The sequence below is a fragment of the Pleurodeles waltl genome, chromosome 3_1 (assembly GCF_031143425.1).
Source record: "Pleurodeles waltl isolate 20211129_DDA chromosome 3_1, aPleWal1.hap1.20221129, whole genome shotgun sequence".
NCBI classification, from domain to species: Eukaryota; Metazoa; Chordata; class Amphibia; order Caudata; family Salamandridae; genus Pleurodeles; species Pleurodeles waltl.
This window is the reverse complement of record NC_090440.1, coordinates 284854371-284878495: the sequence shown is the minus strand read 5'-3', so window position 1 is coordinate 284878495 and position 24125 is coordinate 284854371. Positions and strand designations below refer to the sequence as shown.

At 44.1% G+C, this 24125-nt stretch overlaps 1 protein-coding gene across 8 annotated transcripts in view; it reads left to right on the top strand.

The window, feature by feature from the left end:
* Positions 1-24125, top strand: part of TCF12 (transcription factor 12) — a 641728-nt gene that overhangs the window by 412648 nt on the left and 204955 nt on the right. For all 8 annotated transcript variants that reach the window (XM_069222409.1, XM_069222403.1, XM_069222408.1 and 5 more), the window contains exon 8: positions 9988-10046. In XM_069222409.1, coding sequence (XP_069078510.1) covers positions 9988-10046 — 59 coding nt within the window. The remainder of the gene's footprint in view (positions 1-9987; positions 10047-24125) is intronic.

The following is a 24125-nucleotide window of genomic DNA, read 5'->3' as shown; positions in this document are numbered from 1 at the left end:
ACACATTCGCACTGGCAAAGCCACTAGTATTCGATTCTAGTACTGACATGCTCTGTACATGTTAAAATATAGCTCTGGGAGTTCAGAACTCACTGCTTAGATCTGCATGTGATCTACAGTTCACATTTCAAAAACCAACTTGGTCAACTGAACCTTAATCACTTTTTCCACAATGAAAAAAGGGTACCATCTACATGCAAACAAACGCATTTAAAATATAACATATTTCTATGCTAAAAGAATGGGGTTAATCGTTTTGGTGTGAATGTTTATTATGCTTTTGTTTCCTTTTGGCATTACCAGAGCTGAACCACAGGCATATATCATCCCTATAAGAGGGAACAGTTGTTAAGGCCTGTATATGGTGATCACAAGGTGAATGGTAGGTAGACCCCACTGCACCAGTGCTGAAAAGGCATCCCTTGTTGGTTTGCTATCAGAGTGTTAGAAGGATATTTGTGAAGCCACTTTGAAAATTAATGTAATGGCCTACATTGTTTACATTTGCTTGATGTTATAGGGTGTTACAAATGGCCATCCTTTGAATGGTGTTCCCGTCCCCCCAACCGATTTTTGACTTGGCTGTTTTTACTGGCTGTAAAACTCTGTGCACTACCCCCTGCTGAACATTGATAAAGTCCTTCTTTCAGCATGATGATATTGGTATACTTCTAATTGGTATATTTATCTTACATACACATCCCTAGTATGTGGTACACAATGTACCCAGTGCAAGTTAAATGTCACTAGTGCATTTCAGCACCTATAGTGCCACCCACTACACCAACTGTATTGAACATGACTTCAGGCCTACCAGTGTTAGCCTGACTGTAGCAGTGGAAAAACTGCAATTTAACCATTCAAAGCAAACCCTTTTGAAAGGTCAAAACTTTCTTCTTAAATGGTTACTCACTCACATGAAGGCCTTGTCGTCCTCAGGCAGGGCAAATGATAAATAAAAGTAGGACCTGAAAATAATTTAATTTTAACATGTCCTTACATTGACCAGCACCCAAAAGCAATGTTTCACCGTGGCAGTCCTAGCTATCCTATTTAGAATACCAGAGTACAGATTACAAATACCAGAGCACTGATTAAAAATCCTAATACTGCATACCAGGAACAGGACTAGCTAGAAAAATGAACAACTATTTTTGATATTTAGTAAAAATTCACACTCACTGTGATTTTTATAAAAGGTTACGACAAAACAACTTTTGGAAAGTTAGCTTTTTCCTGCTTGAAGTACCTGGAGGCTTGATTTGCATTTGCTCTTCCATTTTTTTCTAGCCAATCATCAGCATTTGAATAGGTGTGGAAAAGATGTGGAATGCCTCCCAGGAGCAAATAGTAGCCTGACCTGAATGGTCAAAGGTGACTCCTCTAAACCTCCCACCATAAGTAGGGTGGGGAATGACACTACAATTTCAAATTCTACTCAAATCTAAAATCATGCTTGGCAGATCTGCTGGGTTTTAAATATAACACCAGGGGTGCATTCGATGGGAAGAGAAACAGGATGCCAAAGGATTTCTTGTATATCTACTGTCCGGTTGGTAGTAATCCCTACTTTTGTTCTACCAGGCTTCTTTTGCTGGGTTTATTGTAGGTGCAGCAGGTGCGCAAACTAAATTTTAGTGGTAGATGTGGGAGGCCACTTGGATTATGGTACATGCCCACAAGTGCCCCGGACGCCAGAGCCCAGTTTTAGTCTGGCCGAAGACTTTTGCAATCTTGAAAATGCCCAAAGTTGGACTGATCTTTGAAACTTTTACTCCATTTGTTAGGGCATGCCCAGGATACATTCCAGACTAGTAGCTTGTGCTGGCCATAAATATGGCATCTCCAGGCACCCACTTTAGAACACTGCTGACATGAGGAAGAACAGAAGAGGACTGGACCAGCTGTATGTGACCTGATAGGAACCCTGAAGTACTGGACCTTCTCCTTGTGCCCAGGACAAAAACATGTAGTCCAAGAATCAAAGTTCAAAGTACAGGGACACAGCAAGCTGCACGAGGCCTTTCCTGCAACTGGATTTGTGTGAATCCCTCGCCACTTTCTTCCATCGCAAGATCAGCGACCTCCACGACAGCTTCGGACACCAGACCCAACCAAACACCACCGAACCCGCATCCCCGGCCATCACCCTCAACAACTGGACCCACATCAACACGGAAGAAACCAAATCCATCATGAACTCTATCCACTCCGGCGCCCCTTCGGACCCCTGCCCGCACTTCATCTTTAACAAAGCCGACGACATCATCGCCCGCACCTCCAGACCGTCATCAACTCTTCTTTTTCTTCTGCTACCTTCCCCGAATGCTGGAAACACACCGAAGTCAATGCCCTACTAAAGAAACCTACGGCTGACCCGAGCGACCTGAAAAACTTCCGCCCCATCTCTCTTCTGCCTTTCCCAGCCAAGGTAATAGAGAAGACCGTCAACAAACAGCTGACCACCTTCTTGGAAGACAACAACCTGTTCGACCCTTCACAAACCGGATTCCGAACCAACCACAGCACTGAAACCGCCCTCATCTTAGTCACAGACGACATCAGAACCCTGATGGACAACGGTGAAACAGTCGCCCTCATTCTCCTCGACCTCTCGGCTGCCTTTGACACCGTCTGTCACCGCACCCTAATCACCCGCCTCCGCTCCACCGGGATCCAAGGCCAGGCCCTGGACTGGATCGCCTCCTTCCTCGCAAACCGTTCCCAAAGAGTTTACCTCCCTCCGTTTCGCTCAGAACCCACCGAGATCATCTGCAGCGTACCTCAAGGCTCATCACTCAGCCCGACACTCTTCAATGTCTACATGAGCCCCCTCGCCAACATCGTACGCAAGCACGACATCATCATCACCTCCTACGCCGACGACACCCAACTTATACTCTCCCTCACCAAGGACCCCGCCAGCGCCAAGACCAACCTACAAGAGGGTATGAAGGACGTCGCAGATTGGATGAGGCTCAGCAACCTAAAGCTGAACTCTGAAAAAACGGAAGTACTCATCCTCGGCAACACCCCGTCTGCCTGGGACGACTCCTGGTGGCCCACGGCACTCGGCACCGCACCGACCCCCACAGACCACGCCCGCAACCTCGGCTTCATCTTGGACCCTCTTCTCACCATGAGCAAGCAAGTCAACGCCGTGTCCTCCGCCTGCTTCCTCACCCTCTGCATGCTCCACAAGATCTTCCGCTGGATCCCCGCCGACACCAGAAAAACCGTGACCCACGCCCTCGTCATGAGCCGCCTGGACTACGGCAACACCCTCTACGCCGGGACCACAGCCAAACTCAAAAATCGCCTGCAACGCATTCAAAACGCCTCGGCCCGCCTCATCCTCGACGTACCCCGCAGCAGCCACATCTCCGCACACCTGAGACACCTGCATTGGCTCCCAGTCAGCAAAAGGATCACCTTCCGACTTCTCACCCACGCACACAAAGCCCTCCACGACAAGGGACCGGAATACCTCAACGGACGCCTCAGCTTCTACGTCCCCACCCGCCTCCTCCACTCCTCTGGCCTTGCACTCGCTGCTGTCCCTCGCATCCGCCGCTCCACGGCGGGTGGGAGATCTTTCTCCTTCCTGGCGGCCAAGACCTGGAACTCCCTCACCACCAGCCTCAGGACCACCCAGGACCACTCCGCTTACCGGAGACTCCTAAAGACCTGGCTGTTCGAGCAGCGATAACCCCCCCTTTTCCCCTAGTGCCTTGAGACCCGCACGGGTGAGTAGCGCGCTTTATAAATGTTAATGATTTGATTTGATTTGTCCTGTTGACCTTTTATTGTTTCACATTTTGACATTTACTGCTTTGGTACTGCATAAAGTCTATACACATTGCCATAAATTAAGCCTGTTTTCATGTGCCATAGCTAACATGGGAGTGAGCTCAGGTTCATTTAGTGGTTTTATGGGTTCTCCCTGACAAGGGTTTTGAGTTTTCCTTGGGTTGGGTTCCACCCGGGTGGGTGGTGGGTCCCACCCCAGTAAATAATTGTTTCCTACAATGGTATCTAACTGTATGGCATATGAGGACCGGCCATTGACCATAATGTAGTGTGTATTTACTAGTCTAATTCCACGTGCGCTTTGATAGTAGGGAAGGTTATAAAGCAGACTGAGGCAAAGATAAATACACTTTTAGTTTTTTTTTGTTTTGGTGACACACTTGCTTGAAAGTACCTAAACACACTACAGAGACCGGTCCTCATAACTCCCCAGTCCTCACAAGGATAGTGTTGGTCTTAAACAGAGAGTGTTTACCCACGATATGAGGAGAGAAAGAGAGAGAGATGCACGCACACACGCACACCATGACATACTTCTAAGTAGGAGGACCGACCATTGACCGTAATGAAGTGTGTATTTACTATTCTAACTCCATGTGTGCTTTGATAGTAGGGAAAGTTATAAAGTGGACAGAGGCAAATAAAACTGCACTTTTAGGTTTTTGATACACTCGTTCGAAACTACCTAAACACATTATAGGGACCAGTCATCATAACACACGGGTCCTCACAAGGATAGTGTTGGTCTTGAACTGACAGTGTTAACCAATGGGATGAGGACCGAACCGGTCCTCACAGCATGGAAAGGAAGATGATAGAGCCCATTTACCTTGCCATATTTATGTTAGGTGTGCATAAAAGGTGATTTGCGTGTAAATCTTTTGAGGATTCATGTCCTGGTGTTCTTTCCAATGTATTTTCCTGCTTGTTTAACTTTGGCGTTTAATCTGAGTGATTAGTGCTTTTGACAGATGATTGATTTAAATAAGGTTACCAGTGCTGTGTTATTTTAATGTGGTGCATTTTGTGTAATGTATTTTGTTGGATGCCTCATTGTCCTGTCGGAACAATACATTCTATTAAAATAAAGCATAGAGCAGATAACAATCGTTTAGATAAAACAAGCCAAAATATATAATGAGTTAATCAATTACTTGCCCTTTTGTAGAAGGAAAGAGAGGATGGATGATGTTTTAGTGCTGATAACTATTCTCAACCATACTGGGGCTTGGTGAAGTTCATGTCATGAGTTAGAGCAGAATTGATCCAAACAACAAATGTATTCTTGGACTGCAACTCAGAGGCCATGGGCCACCTGTAGTACACTAAAGTGAGAAGAATGCCAACTGGACGTATATAGGGGGGCTGCGGGTGATCCTTCTGAGAAGAGGATACTGAATGCAATATAAACAAGCATTTGCAATGCAGTGGGTCTCGCGTTTGTTTGAGTTAGAGCTATTAGTGTGTTAAACTCCTAACTGGACTTTTCTTGCCGAAACGTTAAACAGTTTCACATAAGTGAGCCGATGACCGCCATGAGCACGAAGCAGACACACAAAAGGAAACAGAAGTTCGCTTGCAGTGAAACGTGTTGGCAAAAGTGCAAATATCCATGTAACCAGCAATTATCTATGTAACCTGCAAAAGTGCAATTGTCCATGTAACGCGGTCGATGTCATACAAAGTGCATGCTACTGCCCAGCGAGATCGTGCTGCCTACGAAATAAAAAGAAAATAGTTCAGAAACCATACCGAAAACATGGAGCCTTGTATGTTTTCAGTAGTTGGCCGGTGCTCTAGAGGAGGGCTGAACACTGGAAAAGGCATGACGTGTGCATGCCTTTCACTCATAAAATCAAGCAAATTTTAAAAGGCAAGTCCAAAAACCAACCAAACTGATGGGCATGACATGGGCATGGTTACAAGCCCATAGAGAGATTACAACAGGAACAGAGGGCTTTGCGCTCTCTACCCTAAAAAGGATTGTATGAGGAATCTATGAGCCTGGGTCAGCCATTTTGCCCCTATACTAGAAAAAAACAGCTATCGAGGCTTGAACTGTCTGCCTGCTGGGGCAAACTCATAAACACATCAGTGTTTACTCACCCTTACATCAAGACATAGTGAGCAGAAATGTACTCTCAGAATCCTCCAGAGCCTGCCACCATCGCCAAGAGACACGGACGCTCTCCATCAGGCCCACAAGATGTAAAGGTTCAGACTCTAGACTGCATGTCTGTTATTTGGGTAATCTAGAACTTAATTTTTAGGCCTCAGAGAGGAGATCCATTATTCTATCTGAAACCTAAGACTTTTAGAGCCATCCCTCAAATGACGCTTGCCACTGCGCTTTTCTTCCAACTCCTGATTCCCAATGATGCATCCATACTCCTTAAAAAAAAAAAAAGGTGCTTGAGTAGAGAAACGTAGGATCCGTACAACTACAAATGACAGTTATTCACCTCATGGATGGACAAGAGGTTCTTGTTGACAACTTAGTTATAAGGGCAGTTTCTCTGCAGTCTTCCAGCGGTCTGTGATTTCCTAGTTTATTCAAGTTTCTCACAGCTTCACCTTAACAGTGCTGTTTTGCCGGACTTCTCCACCTACACCTAATGTTCTATCCTTATCTGTAAAGTGGTTCTGTTTATTATATTCAGTATTAGGGATAGCATAGTCTGAGCCTGAAAACTTTGCGCAGCCCCTTCTGTTTCTGTCCTCAATGGTGTTGATAGGGCATTATTGTTCCTATCCATAAAGGGTCGTAATTTATTACATCTTTTTTTTTTTACCATTTCATGTGGTCTTTGCGAAGGAAAAAGACCCTCTTGCGTTCCTTATGGTGGTCACTGGCTCTGATGCTGACGGCAGAGTGTTCCTTTATTTTTCAGATTGCAGAGAGAACAAGCATTGCAAAGCCAATTGGTGTCGGCAATTCGAGATGTATTAGCATTGTCAATGGCGTTGTCCTTTAGCCATGTGTTAATGAGTGGCTATTTAGCCGTAGTTTAGTTATGTGTAAAACATCTGTTATGTGGCTATTTAGCCGTAGTTTAGTTATGTGTAAAACATCTGTTATGTGGCTATTTAGCCGTAGTTTAGTTATGTGTAAAACATCTGTTATGTGGCTATTTAGCCGTAGTTTAGTTATGTGTAAAACATCTGTTATGTGGCTATTTAGCCGTAGTTTAGTTATGTGTAAAACATCTGTTATGTGGCTATTTAGCCGTAGTGTAGTTATGTGGAAAACATCTGTTATGTGGCTATTTAGCCGTAGTGTAGTTATGTGGAAAACATCTGTTATGTGGCTATTTAGCCGTAGTGTAGTTATGTGGAAAACATCTGTTATGTGCTCCACGTTGTTACGAAGAATGTTTTTTTATGTAGTACAGCCTTTGGTGCTGCATTTGTGCCGTTTTTACGCGCTATGGTTAATAGATATACTATTAGCCAATTAAAATGGTTCTCAAGTAGCTGACCTCTGAAAGATGAAAAGGCGTGTGAGCCTTCCGGCGATTCGAAATCGTGAACTGCAGTCCCCCGGATAGCTAAGCAGAAATGTTTTGTTCACTGAGCCATTCATGTAGGGACCCCGAGATGTAGGAGATAACATCAGTAACGTTTTTTTATAATTCGGAGATTGAGACACACATGGTTGGTTGATTTGATGTTTGTACGGAGGTGCCTTTGCTGACTAGACTAACATTTATTTTTAAATATTTCAATTAGTTTACGGCACCAGTCTACACTAGGAGCGGCCTCCAATGTCTGCTGTAGGCTCCCGCCCTGGGCGCTTTGGGATTGCTCCCGTATTGGGAAAGCAGCTCCATCACAAATATATTCAATATTGTGTGCAACGTGCATTAAGTGGAATCACAGGTGTTCCTGCAAGGCTGAAAAAACATAAGACGTAATTTCCCAATAAAAAAATCGTGATTAAATTACAAAATAGGCATTTTATTTATAAAATGAGATACGTTTTGTAATCTACCAGAGAGCATTCATAAATTGGTTATAAAAAAAAGATGCTATTATACTTGCATCCACCATCAGATAAACTGAAATTGGAATGAAGATATTTTACATAAAAACGCTAAAGTTTCAGCATGTTTTCTGCTTAATCTAAGCCACATAGTATGCAGCTTTCAATCACAGGCGAAAAATGTGATCTCAGTACTTGAGCAACACTAGAAGACTAAAACAAATGCCCAAAACACCTGCTTGTTCTAGTCTAAATCAGGGAAGTGACTAAGTCACAAGGGGTGGGTATGGCATTAGGCCAAAACCCGGACTCATACTGACATCAGCATGGAAATAGAAAGAGTGTAGTTCAGTATGGAAACAATACAAAAAGCTAAAAAGGCACCCCCACGCTGCAACCGTTGAATGCTTGCAACAACTCTACTTCCCTGCATTGATAATGCAGCAGCTTGGAAGAAATGGCTGGGAAGCTAAAGATTGCTCTGCCGGACTTGGAGTGAGAGAGGCAAAGAACTAAAGAAGAGACTAACGTTGGACTCATGGGAGTAGGCGTAAAAGTGGCCGATGACCGAGGAGACAAGCAATTATGGACGAGGGGTGAGGGGATGGGTCAAGCACCGAAGCAGGCAGGGGTTGGGGGATGGAGTTGACATCCTTGGAAAATAGCATCCCACAATTGATCTTGATATTTGAATGCACAGCAGATATGATTTACAGGCCTTTTTACAGGAGCAGAGCTCCCAGGGAGTGAAAACAGGACCAATAGTGTGAATTGCTTTTCAACAAAGAAAAATGTTATTCCTAAAACAGATGCTAAAATGGTGACTAGTGGATTGATATAGTAATTGGTTCGTGCTCTCGGGAAGGGCTTAACACAGGAAGAGGTTTGACAAATGCATGCCATGGACAAATGGAGAGAAAGAAGAGGAGAGCAGTGATGGAGTCAGCAAATGCAAAGCCTATTGGATGGCTGAAGTCCACATAATATATTCATGTCTTGGAGAGACAGCACAAGTGCTGTCTAGCCAAAATCTAAAGAGCAGCATCACTTGCAGTGAAGGTGTAAGTTATGCATTGGAGTTGGGGGTGTGTGCATCTCTGAGAAGCAGATTCTGTTACAGAGCCCACCCTAGACACCCGCACACCCAAACGTTTACTCAGGATGGCAGAAGCTAAATGTCGGCAAAATAGTTTAATCTGAGGAAACCCCTTCGTTATAATCTGGAAGCCAATCTCTGCATATAACACATCAACCAAATCACCTCTTTAAAAAACAGAAGCATTACATATCATTTATCTTATGCAACTAAAAGTGCACAATTCATATTAGCTTACCGTGGAAACTTCTCATTTTGTTTAAAATGTTTTCAGTTTGAATAATTTCTAACATCAATTATATATTTGTAAGTGAAGGAGATGCATGTGATTTACAAGAAGTCAAAATTACATCTAAAAGTTATTTCCTTATTTATGTGACAAATTTTGTTTTCCTTGATTTCATTTAGTGCTCAAGATATGTAAGGTGGCTGTTGGAGTCTAATAAAAACATAATGTGATAACAAACCTCACTTGTTTTTGTATTGTATTCTGCTGTCATCTTTTTTATCTTCCTTGTTACTGTGTCTTTATTGCATGAGACGTGTGTGGCTTTGTCCTGTCTGCTGTGTGCTGCATTCTAATATGTTTACATTTGTAGAGCTGAGGAGTTTACATGTATCTCCAAATTGTGCTCAGGTTAACAGTCCAAGTTGAGAGTGCAGGGCACGTTAAATTTGTTGATTTACGTGCATGGGTGTGTGCACATGTGCTGGTGAGGTGGTGTCTGAAAAGCACATACTTATGCACTTTGCCCACAGTTTTCAAAACTCGGGGCCTTCCCCTGAGTGTTGGTGGACACCAGTGGTTGAGACTAAGAAAGTCTGTGTGTGGGGGGAAAATGGTCAACATAAAGATAATGTTATCTTTCTCAAAACTGTGGATTTTGACGCCCGGAGTTGTCCCAATCTTTACTGGGACAACTCCGGAGGTCATTATCAACACAGTCTTTACTGGTGCCGGAGTTATGATACGGTTTCACTATTGCATTGCTCTGTACAACTCAAATTGAATGAATTAGGAAAGAGAAATATATACTTTGACTAGAGACAAAATTATTATTCCCAATATGATTCTGATAAAGTGTCTGTATTTTTATAGGTTCAGAACCTGTACAAACAAAGAAAGTGAGAAAGGTGCCTCCAGGCTTGCCTTCTTCTGTAAGTACGGAGTGTTTTTATATGTTTTCATTGAAGTGAGTGGGTCGCACCGGAGCTGTTTCAGGGGCTGCCCTCCTGCTGTAAAATGGCTCCTGGGAAGGTGAACTCTAGCTGTTATATCACCTCTGTCTATCTCTCAAAACCTCCTCCTCTCCAGTGTTATCTGAAGGATTTTGTGGTGTTTTGTGTTAGTTAGTCTCTAAAGCTTTAATATAGTTTAATATTTTTGGCATTCTACTAGCTGCAGTTAGCACAAAATGGGTATAAATATTCACAATTGTTTCAAATAGGGGGCTTCAAAATGTCTTGCCCGGGGCCCCAAAAAATATTTAAAATGACACTGTCACACAGGGCAGCCTTTCCTGGCTGTGGGAGAGTGATTGCATGAGGGCTCGCACCTTTGCCTCCTTGTGCCCGACTAGAGGTGAGCGAGCCACTGAAAGTTAAAACCAGAGGCCTGGTCCTCTTGAACCCTCAAGCACAAAAGCCAAGCTTTAATGTGGCTTCTACCTGGCATCAGTGCTGTACTCTCAGGCACTGAGGATTAACAAGCGTTTGCAATAAGTTTTCTCAATTTAGAGCTATTTAGCGTGGTAAATCCCTAACTGGACTTTTCTTGCCACATAAATTGAAAATGAAAAGTAAAACAGTTGACACAACCAAGTCAATTCAAAGCACCATGGCCGCCATGAGCGTGAATGCAAGAGTTCTTGGCTTCCTGCATGAATGTCTAGAAAGGAGTGCGGCTGGGATGAAAGGCAAACCGAAACCAGAGGAGGGGCCATCACACGCTGTAACAGGAGGAAGCGTGACATAGTGTGATGTCCAACAAAAATGTTCACTTAATGAAACTGCCTGGGAGGGAACACAGCACACAAAGGAGGGACATTTCATAAAATGCACCAACAAAAATGAAGCATTTAAAACAAGCACACCAAAGAATGAATAGCAAGAGTGGGTGTAGTTAAAATCCCACAGAGAGAGTACAACAGGCCAGAGCACGTGCATACTCGACCCTAAAAACGAATGTTAAACAGAAGGGGTGGTGTACCCGTCAATTGTTAAACTGCACAGTGTCAAACAATAAAACCTGTGATCAATCTTGGCTGCATTGCTCTCAAATTGTGTAATCTTAAGCAAATATTTTATTTTACTAAGCCTCTTTTTTTCTTCATTAGCAAGTAGGACAACTTTAAATATGTGATTTAATGATGTGTGCTGGGATTTAATAGACCATGATGTTGCTCCATCTATAATAATTGTCTAGGCCACTTTTGTTTTTTTTTCATGGCAAATTACTTACTTCTTAGTCCACTAATGGCATTGTCGTCAGGGGCAGGACAGGAATATTTCAAAGTTCATGTATAAAAACTATAATTATTAATAAATGTCTTGAAGTGTGGTGATAAACACTGATGTACAAAGGTGAAACACTTACATGTGTTACACTTTTAAAGTTTGAGGAGCCTTTGCCATATTTTTACTTGTTTGGTGCATGATATATATCCTAAATAACTGCAAGGTTCGGTTTGTGCATGAGCTCTTGGAGCCAGCAATGACCCTGGGATCATCTTTGGCTCACCCACCTCTATGCCAGACTAGGTGAACTGGGATGTGGAAAAGGGGCTACCTTCAAAATTAGTTGCAGGAGGGGCCTTGACGTGACCTCCCAGTACCAGACTGGACGCTAAAGGACTACCTTCACAAGTGATACTGGACGCCTGCACCACGGCCTCCTGGTGCCATTCTGGACGCACAGGACAGTTATACAGGAGCTACTCACGTGCGATGCAGGAGACATTGCGCCGTGGCCTCCCGGTGCAAGGCTAGATTAACATGGACATGGCCATGGGGCTACTCTGACATACAATGCAGAAGATGGGCTTGCGGTGTCGCCTCCCTGTGTCAGACTGGATGAGCAGGAGAATTGTACTGGGCTCCCCTTGCATGCAGTGCATAAGGGCTCGCGCCATGGCCTCTGTGCCAGACTGGATGAACAGGTGGCTTGCACAGGGCTACCCTTACGTGCAGTGCAGAAGGGCTCGCACCATGGCCTCCCTGTGCCAGACTGAATGAACAGGAGGCTTGCACAGGGCTACCCTTACTAACAATGCAGAATGCCTTGCGTCCCAGCCTCACTGTGCTGCACTAGATGCACAGGAGAGTCGCATAGGGCTATGCTTAGCAGCAATGCAGAAGAGTTCATGCCATGGCCTCCCTGTGCCACACTGGATGAACATGAGACTTGCACAGGGCTACCCTTGCAAGCAATGCAGAAGGCCTCATCAGTGCCCCCCTGTGCCAGACTGGATGAACAGGAGGCTTTCACATGGCTACTCTTACATGCAGTGCAGAGGGCTTGCGCCATGTCCTCCTTGTGCCAGTGGATGGCACATGCAGAAGGGCTAGTGCTGTCCTCCCTATGCCAGTCTGGATGAACAGGAGACTTGCACAGGGCTACCCTTAGCAGCAGTGCAGAAGGGCTTGTGCTGTGTCGCGCCTGTGCCAGACTGGATGAACAGGAGGCTTGCACAGGGCTACCCTTACCAGCAATGCAGACGGCCTCATTCAGTGGCCTCCCTGTGCCAGACTGGATGAGCAGGAGACTTGCACAGGGATACCCTTACCAGCGATGCAGAAGGCCTCGTGCAGTGTCCTCCCTGTGCCAGACTAGATTAACAGGAGGCTTGCACAGGACTACCCTTACCAGTGATACAGAAGGCCTCGTGCAGTGTCCTCCCTGTGCAGAAGGGCTTGCGTCGTGGCCTTCCTGTGCCAAACTGGATGAACAGGTGGCTTGCACAGGGCTACCTTTACATGCAGTGCAGAAGGGCTTGCGCCGTGTCCTCCCTGTGCTGCACTGGATGAACAGGATGCTTGCACAGGGCTACCCTTAAAAGCAATGCAGAAGGGCTAGCACCGTCTCTTCCCTGTGCCAGGCTGGACGAACAGGAGGCTTGCACAGGGCTACCCTTACCAGCGATGCAGAAGGGCTTGCGTCGTGGCCTCCCTGTGCCAGACTGGATGAACAGGAGGCTTGCACAGGGCTACCCTTACCAGCGATGCAGAAGGGCTCGCGTCGTGGCCTCCCTGTGCCAGACTGGATGAACAGGAGGCTTGCACAGGGCTACCCTTACATGCAGTGCAGAAGGGTTTGCGCTTTGGCCTTCCTGTGCCAGACTGGATGAACAGGTGGCTTGCACAGGGCTACCCTTACATGCAGTGCAGAAGGGCTCGCGTCGTGTCCTCCCTGTGCCAGACTGGATGAACAGGAGGCTTGCACAGGGCTACCCTTATAACAATGCAGAATGCCTTGCGTCCCGGCCTCACTGTTCTGCACTGGATGCACAGGAGAGTCGCATAGGGCTATGCTTAGCAGCAATGCAGAAGGGCTCGCGCCGTGGCCTCCCTGTGCCAGACTGGATGAACAGGAGGCTTGCACAGGGCTACCCTTACATGCAGTGCAGAAGGGCTTGCGCTTTGGCCTCCCTGTGCCAGACTGGATGAACAGGAGGCATGCACAGGGCTACCCTTACATGCAGTGCAGAAGGGCTTGCGCTTTGGCCTCCCTGTGCCAGACTGGATGAACAGGAGGCTTGCACAGGGCTACCCTTACATGCAGTGCAGAAGGGCTCGCGTCGTGGCCTCCCTGTGCCAGACTGGATGAACAGGAGGCTTGCACAGGGGCTACCCTCACAAGCGATGCTCTGCTGTAGAGTTCCGATGTGTGGCTCACTCAGATGTTCTGCCCCCTTTTCCCTGTCATCTGAACTCCCCTCTTGGGAAGACGGGCAGGCCAGGGGCTGTCAAAGAAGATCTCGCGTACAGGTCTTTTGATGTTTAATTAGTCATTATGTTGCCGAACAGGAGGACAGACAGAGATTAATAGCCGGGAATCTGAGAAATTTACATTTGTAATAATCCCAGCGGAGCTGCAGACATTAAGATTCGGAGGACACGTACGGCTCAGCTTGCCTCTGTAGGGCTGGGGTTATTAATATGCATAAATCACCAAGTCAGATGTTCATTGTGAAGCCCTGGCGGATTTCAAAGCCTTCATTAAGCCTTCCCCAACTTCAGCCCAGCATCAGGAAGGCTTTCAGGCAACTAGTTTGTTGATCCCTCTTCGCTTGAAAATGTATCCTTTGAGAATAAAGGGCTTTGATGAAAAAGGTTGGATGGGTTTTGGAGGGAAAAAATCATTAATGGCTGTGATAATCTAATGCTATAGGGGTGGTTGGGGGTATTAAACGTGCTTTATTCTTTAAAGGAAGAAAATTGTTTATAAACGAAACTGCGTTTAAAATCCACGTGAAGTGAAATATCCCAGTAAGTGAAAGATAGCAAGGCAGAGAACAAACAGGAGGGGTGCGGGGAGAAGTCTTCTGCTGGCTTGCAGGATGCGTCCCTTTGTTGTGTAAATTGAGGGAAGGCTTCTATTTGGCAGCACTTAACACAGGGGCGCAGGTGCGCTCGGATGAGTCAGACTCCAGGCGCTGTGGTCTGAATCAGACATCCTGCACAGGCGGCGCGCACGCGCATACAAGGGGCGAAGCGGGCCTGCTCTTTTCAGGCTGGCTCGCGGCCTAGCAGTGTTTTGATGTTCTTCTGTTATCTTTACCTTCTGAAAACTGCACTCAGGCTCGACGCTGAAATCCTGTTTTCGCCATGTTTTCAGCGCGTTGTGCCCCCTCCCCCCAGCCTCGGCAGCTGTGCTCGGAACCTGCAGCCTACCTGGGAGACGGCCTGCAGCTGCAGACGCGGCGCGAGGCCTCTGCTTGCATAGGCACCGGGGTCCCAGCGGAGGACCGAAGCTGCTTATTAAACAAAACCAGCACAGCGGCCGCAGCACCGATTCCAGCGGCCGGGAATGTTTTTCAGCAGCTAAAAATAAACTGGCAGTTTGCATTTTAACAGTTGTGCACCATGAAAGAATGGTACTTTCTTCGAGATTAGCACAAACATTACTTGTAATAGGTAGAAATATGTGGAAGCACAATTTTCATCTCATGCAGCAAGAGCAAAGGTGACCCAGCCTTCGGTGGCATTGGCCAGGTAAATAATATGAAGGAGATTGTATACCTTTTTATTGCAGTGGATCTAACTTGGCTTTTGGCTAAACTTTTTATGTGCTAATTACCTATCTCCATGAATACTGAGAACAGATGTGTAGCAAATCTTCCTGTCACAGATGCTGCAGCTTTGCTGGTGGCAGGACACCAGGGTGTCACATTGATTCTTGCTTTGCGGAAATGTACATGTATTTCAAGCACTCACGGCGTCAATAACTAGGATCATTGTGAAAGAGCAACACTGTTGATTATATTTTCTCGATTTTCGATAGCATCGCAGGCGATAAGCACAATTACTGTGAATGAGAAATACTTGTTATAATGTTGAATAATGGATGGCAGTACTTGTGTCCATAATTCGAGTTTATCCCCAGTGCATCATGAGTGCCTCTCCTTGCTCCCTCACACAAATGTTTATTAGGCGTTCTCTCACCTTACAACTACTTATTAATTGTTATAGTCATTATCGTGAAGTCACCCTGTAGGGATCGTTGCACAGACATTTTTATGGAATTTACTGAGAAGACCGTAATAACCCATCATTTGTACAGCGCTTGTATCCAAAGCAGTTTACAATACAATAAATCGTTTTTCATTTTTGCCAGCCTCACAAGGCTAACGGACTGAGTTGAATTTGCTGAAATTAGGACATGCAGATTGCGCATAGGTACCGACAAGTGCTTAAATTGCTCTCGATCATCTAGCGGTCGAAGTGCATTTAAAAAAAAGTATGGGAACTGTGATGCTGCATGCAGTGGAGGGCGGGGTCAGTGAGCATAGGGGCGGGATTGAAGGTGTGGTTAAAAAACATTAAATATTCTGTAACTTTTTTTTTGGTCTTTCACCGTCAGGTAGCTACATATAAAATAACATGCAGTTTAAATAAAAGAATGTGTTACTCATTGGGAAATGCACCATAGTACATTATGAACCCACTATTAAATAATGCACTGCAGAGGTCTGTGTGTAACCAGAGAGCCACAGAATCAAGTCTTGGTTGCTGCAGGGGAGAAAAGTGATGAGTATTTTTAGTGCTACGAGGTCACAGCGTGTGACAGAAAGCACTGTGAATATGTAAGTCATTATTTTAAACTCGCGTTACACACAGTATCAAATAGACTGATACAACTGATACAAAATGTTTAAAATAAAATGATTCTTCCAAAAAATAGATTTTAGTAATACCCAAAGTGCATATAGTCCAAATTTTACATCGACCTGTTGGGATGAGTATAGGAATTTGCTCCCACTTTCCGCTCACCATAGGTTGAAAGCAGTGTCCCTCTTGTTTTGCTGCCTCCTTACATGGTTTGGCAGCTGATATGTCACTTCCCGTACTTGGTAGTGGAGCACCGGCCAAGTACAGTTTAATTAGACCTGGAATGTTTTTTGTTGTTTGCACAGACTATTTTTTTTGTTTCCTGCCTCTCGTGTTTGTAAGTAAGCACCAATGTTCACGCGTGCGGTTTGTTTTACGTGTTTGCCCTTCACTTGGTCCTTACTTCACATAATCAGTAAATACAAGTAGTTGTGTCGTGCATGGGTTTTGTACATTTTGTTTGTGGATCTATATAGCATTAAATCGATCCAGGAGTGAATCCTCAACAGCGGCTCGCCCCACAGAGCGGGAGAGCAGATATTACAATAATCACTGCAGTCGGGGAAACTCACCTCATAATGCTTTGCAGGCATTCCTTTTACAACACGTTTTTGGCCATAACTCAGCCTTGGCGGTCCTAGGGCAATGGGATCACCACCAAAACATTCAGAACCATGTGCTGTTTCTGTCAAGGCCATTGTGTGGGTCACACTAGGTTAGAGGGCACCCATAAAATCATAACCTCTTCCACCATTTAATGCATATTTAAATTTCTCGCTTATAGCTGGAACTTTTATTTTTACAGCTGAGAGGAGTTTGTGCTATAAGGGCCTTGTTTGTAATAATATTCTGACAGCCTTGCTCGGCGTGCAAATGTGTAATGCACTATGCTCTCCAAGGGCTGAAAGAAATTTTGCCCAAAGGCACTACTAACTCAGTAGGCTCTACAGGGACATTAGCCACGACCAGTGGTATTGCACCTGCTACTAATTCACAAACAATTAATTTTTGATATAGGTTTAATGTGTGCACGAAAACTCACCCCATAATGCTTTGCAGACTTTCCCTTTACAACACTTTTTGGGCCATAACTGAGCCTGTGGTGGTCCTAGGGCAGTGGGACCACTACCAAAACATTCAGAACGATTTACTCTTTCTACTCAGGTCATCTTGTGCGCCACACTAGGTTAGAGGAGGCCCAAAAATCATAACCTCTTCCACCATTCAGTGCATATTTAAACTCTTATAGCTGGAAATTTGTTTTTACAGCTTAGAGGAGTTTGTGTTATAAGGGCCTTGTTTTTTATAAATATTTTGGCAGGCATGCTCGGCCTGCAAATGTGTAATGCACTATGCTCTTCAAGGGCTTTAAGATGATAATTGCCCCAAGGCACTTCTAAGTAGGCTCCACAGGGACATTTTGCCATGACCAGTGGTATTGCACTTTATGCTAATGCACAAACCATTTATTGCTGATAAAGGTTTAATGTTTACACAAACACAGTTTATTTCTGATAAAGATTTAATGTACAGAATGGCTACATTTTTCATCCATTTCACTGAGGACCTGGTACTTCTCCAGCCGTTTCTGGGTTTTGGGCCCATTCTGAGCTTCTGACGCTGTACTCTGAGTGCTTTTGGCTTCACAGAGACGGTTAGCCACGACCAGTGGGATTGCACCTTCTGCTGTTGACTCTACAGGGACATCTAGCCGTAGCCAGTGGTACTGCACTTTCTGCTGTTGATTCTACAGGGACTTCTAGCCACAACCAGTGGTACTGCACCTTCTGCTATTGACTGTACAGGGACATCTAGTAACAACTTGCGGCACTGCACCCTTGTGCTGCTGCCTCCACAGTTAAATATTAGAATAGGCCTAAAACTGTGTAATACACTACAGCCTTCAAGGGGATGATTATATGGTTACACTGCAGTGTTCTTTGTCATTCTTTTTTCATGTGATTATGCTCTCTAGGAGCTGACTATATGGTGACATGACCATGTTTCTTCCAAATGCTGTTTTTAATATGGTGTAGGGGCTGTTTGGACCATTATAGTCCAATGTCAACTGTATGAAGCAATGCACAAACACAATTTATTTCTGATAAAGGTTTAATGTGCTGCATGGCTAAATATGTATAAGGTCCCAAATGCAAAGTTGCATTATCATTTACAATGCTAACAGCTCTAACTCTTGCTAATGCAAGACCTATTGCATTGCAAATGTTTTTTAAAATTACTGTCCCTTCAACACCTCCTGGTGTAGTAAGCCCAATATAATGCATTTACAATTAAAAGCCTGCACATCACAGCCCAGTTGTTAACTCTGCACTACCACTCAAAAAGAATAAATATTTGTCAGCACAAAACTTCGAGTGATTAGGTCATTTAAAGCCAGTGCCGGCTCCAAAGCATCCTTTACATTTGCAGATTAACTCTTAGCTCACATTTGCATTCCTTTCAGGCAAGCAGGCACACTGGCAGGAAGGCTTTTTTGTGTGTCTTCCCGGCTTTGATGTCACCACACAGGAGACTCACTGAATGACATTCCAGCTGAGGCAATTAAACTTTTGGCATTAACCATCCCAGGACGGTTGTCTTTTTACAAAAAGTAGGGGAACAGTGTTTCATAAATCATAAAAGTATGGGTACGTCATAGTTCTCTGATCACGCCCACGTCTACCACTGGGGCCATCCAAGATTCTGCTGCCCTGCCAGCAAAGTATGTATTCCATTGGCCTGTACACCAAGCAGACATTCGCCGTCCAAGATCAAATGCTTCAGAGGCTGAACTTTCCCACTGAAACCTTAAAATAACTTGCTCGAATTCAGAAAAGGCCAGAACACACACATCTTCTGATCAGACTACTGTCCTCGTCCTTCAGTGGGTGTACTGAAGATCAAACCTTAAATCTATATAGTGAGTAGGTGCCACCTAAGAGATGCCCTTAACGTTTTGGACAGACTATGAAGTAATTCCATTAGCACACATCAGTTTTAATTATAACCTACTTTCCCAAGAATGTGTATTAAACCTTACCACCTTTGTTTTTCCCTGAACACTTAACATTTTTTGATGTTGCGATGTCTAGAGTTCAGGAGCCAATGGACTAATCACACCACGTGGCTAGCAGTTCTGGTAAGTGTCTCTCTTCCTCCAGTACCTCAGTGTTTCTATAACCTCATCCTGCAGAATTTAGACTCTGCATAGCATAGACATGGTTTGAGCCTGAGTTACATTTCTTTTACGTTTAGTACATCATAACACTCTCCTAGTTAGGTTTCACCACGTGTAATTAGGGTGGTTCTGTTCTCCATGATAATTTGACCAATAGTTGCACTCCTTTGGTATTCTTCTGAGGTAACCGAAAAGGTGCACTAGTATCAATTTGGCAGCAAGTAAGGAGAAACAATGTTATAACCCTTTTTGGGTTGAGCATAGCAGTGCAAGCACTGCTTTTCTACCTTTTGTAATATATTTGGTGGGCTTTAACCACTCCCATCTCACGCCCATCACTCTCATTCATTCCTCGACCTGCCTTTCAAAAATCCTTTGACGTCATTGGTAAATGCTTTACATTTGTCCTATCTTGAGGCTGTTTTGTTGGCGCCTTGGAGACTGACCCTGTTACATGGATTATTGCACGATCGGCCGGATAGCTTCGTGATGGCACACGTTTGTTCCTTTTGCCTCGTCGCTTTGCTCATGGTGGTATGTTGTTTCTTCGGCTTCCTTGGTTTTGGGCATCTTGCTGCTTCTTTGCGATTGCTGCAGGGTCATTTTTTTTTTTTTTGCAGTTTCATGTAGCGCGAACTCTCCACAAAGGTATTGAAGCGCTTTACTATTTTTGCAGTTTTATATAGTGTGAACTCAGTAGAAAGGCATTACAGCTCTTTGTGTGAGCACCAGTTACATTACACAAGAACACATTCATTTTTGGTAGCAAGGGGAGATTAGGTGATTTCCCTAAAATCACAGGATTTTGAGCTGGCACCGGGACTCGATCAGCATTCCCCAGCTCCAAAGTCGGCAGCTCTGGCCCTTACACCACATCCTCTCCCCTAGGGTTCTTTGTCTGGTGCGTGCTGGGGCAGTCTGAGAATACGTTTTTTTTAAATATGGTGCTTGGTATACAGGTTCTGCCATTTCATAGCACTGCAAAGCAGGTGCCATTCTTAACAAAATCACTGTAATTCATTTGCATTGACCTTTCAGACAAGAAGAGGTGAAAAAGCTTTATCAGGACACACACACACATATATATATATATATATACATATATATATATATATATATATATTTTTTTTTTTTGCAATTTTATGTAACGCAAACTTGACACAAATGTATTGGAGCGCTTTATTTATGTTTTTTTTAGTTTTATATAGTGCAAACTCGATACAAAGGTATTACAGTGCTTTGTATGAGCTCAGGTTATATTACACAAGAACACATTCATTTTTCATAGCAAGGGGGCGGGGGGGAAGTTAAGTGATTTGCCCAGAATCACAGACTGTTGAGCCGGCACCGAGACTTGAACCATGTTTCCCAGCTCCAAAATCAGCAGGTCTGGCCTTACGCCACAGCCTCTCCCCTAGGGTTCTTTTTCTGGTGCGTGTTGGGGCAGTCTGGGAGTAACTTTGAAAAAAAAAATATATATAGCGCTTGGCAATACAGGTTCTGCCATTTCATTGTGCTGCAAAGCAAGTGCCATTCTTAACAAAGTCGCTATAATTCATTTGCTTCAACCTTGCAGAGTTGAAGAGATGAAAAGGTGTGATGGGATTGTAATCTGTGACAGTCTCGTTCTGTCAAGACCTTTGCAGTGGGTACATTAACCAACTGACTTCAGTAGAGCTTAACACTAGGCTATAGCACATGTTCTTGATAACCTCCAGAGGGTTTCCAACCTAACACATCGCTTAGCTCTAGGCAAAGAGATGGTGAAAGAAATTGTCTCCAAAATGGTGGAAAAGGAGTTGGGACTCCATACCCAAGCACTTCACTCCTTCAAGCTTGATAGCAAAAAACATCTAGCCCTTGGATGATAATTGGGCCTCTTCAAATAGAGTTCAGTTAGCATGAACTCAGTACAAAGATTTTACAGCGCTTTACATGAGCACCAGTTACATTACACAAGAACACATTCATTTTTGGTAGCAAGGGGAGATGAAGTGATTTGCCCAGCATCACAGGATGTTGAGCCAGTGACTAGACTCAAACCATGTTCCCCAGTTCCAAGGTCAGCAACTCTGGCTCTTACGCCACATCCTCTCCCCTGGGGTTCTTTGTCTGGTGTGTGTTGGGGCAGTCCGGGAATAACTTGTTTTAATGTAGCACTTGGTAACACAGGTTCTGGCATTTCATAGCGCTGCAAAGCAGGTGCCATTCTAAACGAAATCACTATAATTCATTTGCAGTTAAGATGTGTCTTCTGTTATTCTCTTTGTATACATTCAATGTTTTTAAAAGTTAGGCTGGATTGCCAATGTAGAGGAATAATTCCTTTAAAAGTTTAACACACAGAAACATATGGCTGCCCACTTTTCTTTGCTCCCAACTCTTTTTATCCCCTCATTCTCTGGGTTAAAAACCACGAAGGTGCCTCTTTGTGGCTTGTTTGGTGCTATAAACATTTAGGTGAACCCATCAAAAGGGTTGCATCTCTTGGATATCACAGCCAGTCTGTAAGAATGAGGCAAAAACACTCCCAAGATGGCGACCTTGTTGTGTCCTCTCTACTGCGGTGACAGGCCTGTGAGGGTTGCTGTGGTACCTGGCATACATCAACTGCACTTCAAACCAAAACACAAAGGTAAAAGAAATTGTCAATTACAACGCCAATAACTCTCTCACAAATGCAAGACTTATTGCATTGCAAATGCTTGTTATAGGTTGTACCCCATAAGCTACTATCTTATGTGCCAATAGATCTGTGAAGTTTGATTCACCAATTTATCTGGCAAATTTAATCTACTACATTTTTAAATTTAAATTATATATTTATTCACTGAAAAAAACAAAGGGCACAGGGACGCTATAGTTAGGTTCTGAATCTACTCGTACAAAACCATAGAAATTCAGCAGTTGTAGTTAGAGTTCTTTTAAGTAACTATAACTCATGTCCTAATGTAACTATTAACTAGCGCCCTTGCCATGCACAGTTTTCTTATCAATAAATTTATTGCAAATGTTAGTGATAATATGAAAGATGTCATACAAGATCTCATCAATGATATAATATGTGGAGTAATTAGCTCAACATGGCGAAGGTGCAAGTTATAGTTACCTTATGGTGTCTGAATGGGTCTGTGAGTGGGTCCATGAGGGTCTGAGTGGATCTGAGTGGGCGCCTGAAAGAGTGGGTCTATGAGTTGGTGCATGAGTCTCTGAATTGGGTTTGTGAGTGGGTGCATGATTGTCTGAGTGGGTCTGTAAATGGGTAAGTGTCTGAGTCTGTCAGTGGGTATGCAAGTGTCTGAATGGGTCTGAATGTTGCTGTGTGTGTCTGAGTGGGTGCATGAGTGCATGTGAATGGGTGCATGAGTCTCTGGGTCTGTGAGTGTGTTTGAGTGGGTCTGTGTGTGGGTGCATGAGGGTCTACATGGATCTGTGAGTGGATGCATGAGTGTCTGGGTCTGTGGGTTACGAGGATCTGAGTCAGTGTGTGAGTGGTTGCATGGATCTCTGTGTGCATGAGTGAATGTATTAGTGTCTGAATGAGTCTTTGAATGTATTAAAAAAAATTAGGCATTATTTGCAAATTCACCGCAACATTACACAGGTAGGTCGCTGACTGTATCATGCATGGGAAAAGATACCTGTTTCCCCGACATATTATACGTCTCAGGGGTCTCTCAAAGACCCCTATATGCCACACATAGGGTCAGAGTACCTACACCCTGACCCCTTAAACCACTATTGATTTTCATTTTCAGCCCCGTGGACCGTGTCCGGTTTCCTAAAATGGTGGCTGCCACTTTCTGCCCAGGTTGCTGCCAGCCAATCGCAGCATTGCCATTGGCGCGTTAATTTGCAAACTTCGTACGATAATTGCGAAAATGTTGCGAAGGAAACTCAGCCCTAGATATACAAATATATTTTCCCTTTAATATCTCAAAAACTACTGAATGGATTTACACAAAATAACAAAAAGCCCAATCTGCGGAACAAAATCTTGCTTTCTTCCAAATTTGGTGTAATTCCGTCCAGTGGTTCGGGGTGTAGTCGTGTTCAAAACTCTTTGTGGATTAACATGGGAAACTCACTTTTTTTTGGCCCCACCCCCTTTTTTTTTGCGATTCAAAATCTAATTTTCTTATGGAAACACGGTCCTAACTATACCTACTGGTGACTGTCAGTAGGTAAAATATAAAAAAATAAAGGTTACAGGGACGTTGTTAGGAAATAGAATTAAAAGAACCATAGAAATTCACTTACAAATCCAAAAGTTACAAGGACGTTATACTTAGGCTTACATTTTAAACGTACAAAACCATAGCAATGTAGCAGTTATAGTTGGTTATTTCAAGTAACTATAACTCATGCCCTAAGGTAACTATAACTTGCGTCCTCACCATGCACACTTTTCTCCTCAATGGTTTTACTGCAAATATTACATTGATATTATCAATGATGTTATCAAAGAGGTCATTAATGTTGCAATATGTAGGGTAATTAGCAGTGCGTGGCGAGATAAGAACAAGATTTTGAGGCCTGTAAGCAGAAAGTGAGTTAGTGGATGGATACAGAAAACATTATTTAAACAATGGAAGGGATGAACTGAACCTGGAGAGCATAAAGCAATTAAAGCCAGCAAATAGAAAGCCAGAAAATGTGAGTTACAAACCACAAAACCAATAATAAGCAACAAACGGAATGCATTCCTAGGTCAGCTTTCTGAAAGTCAC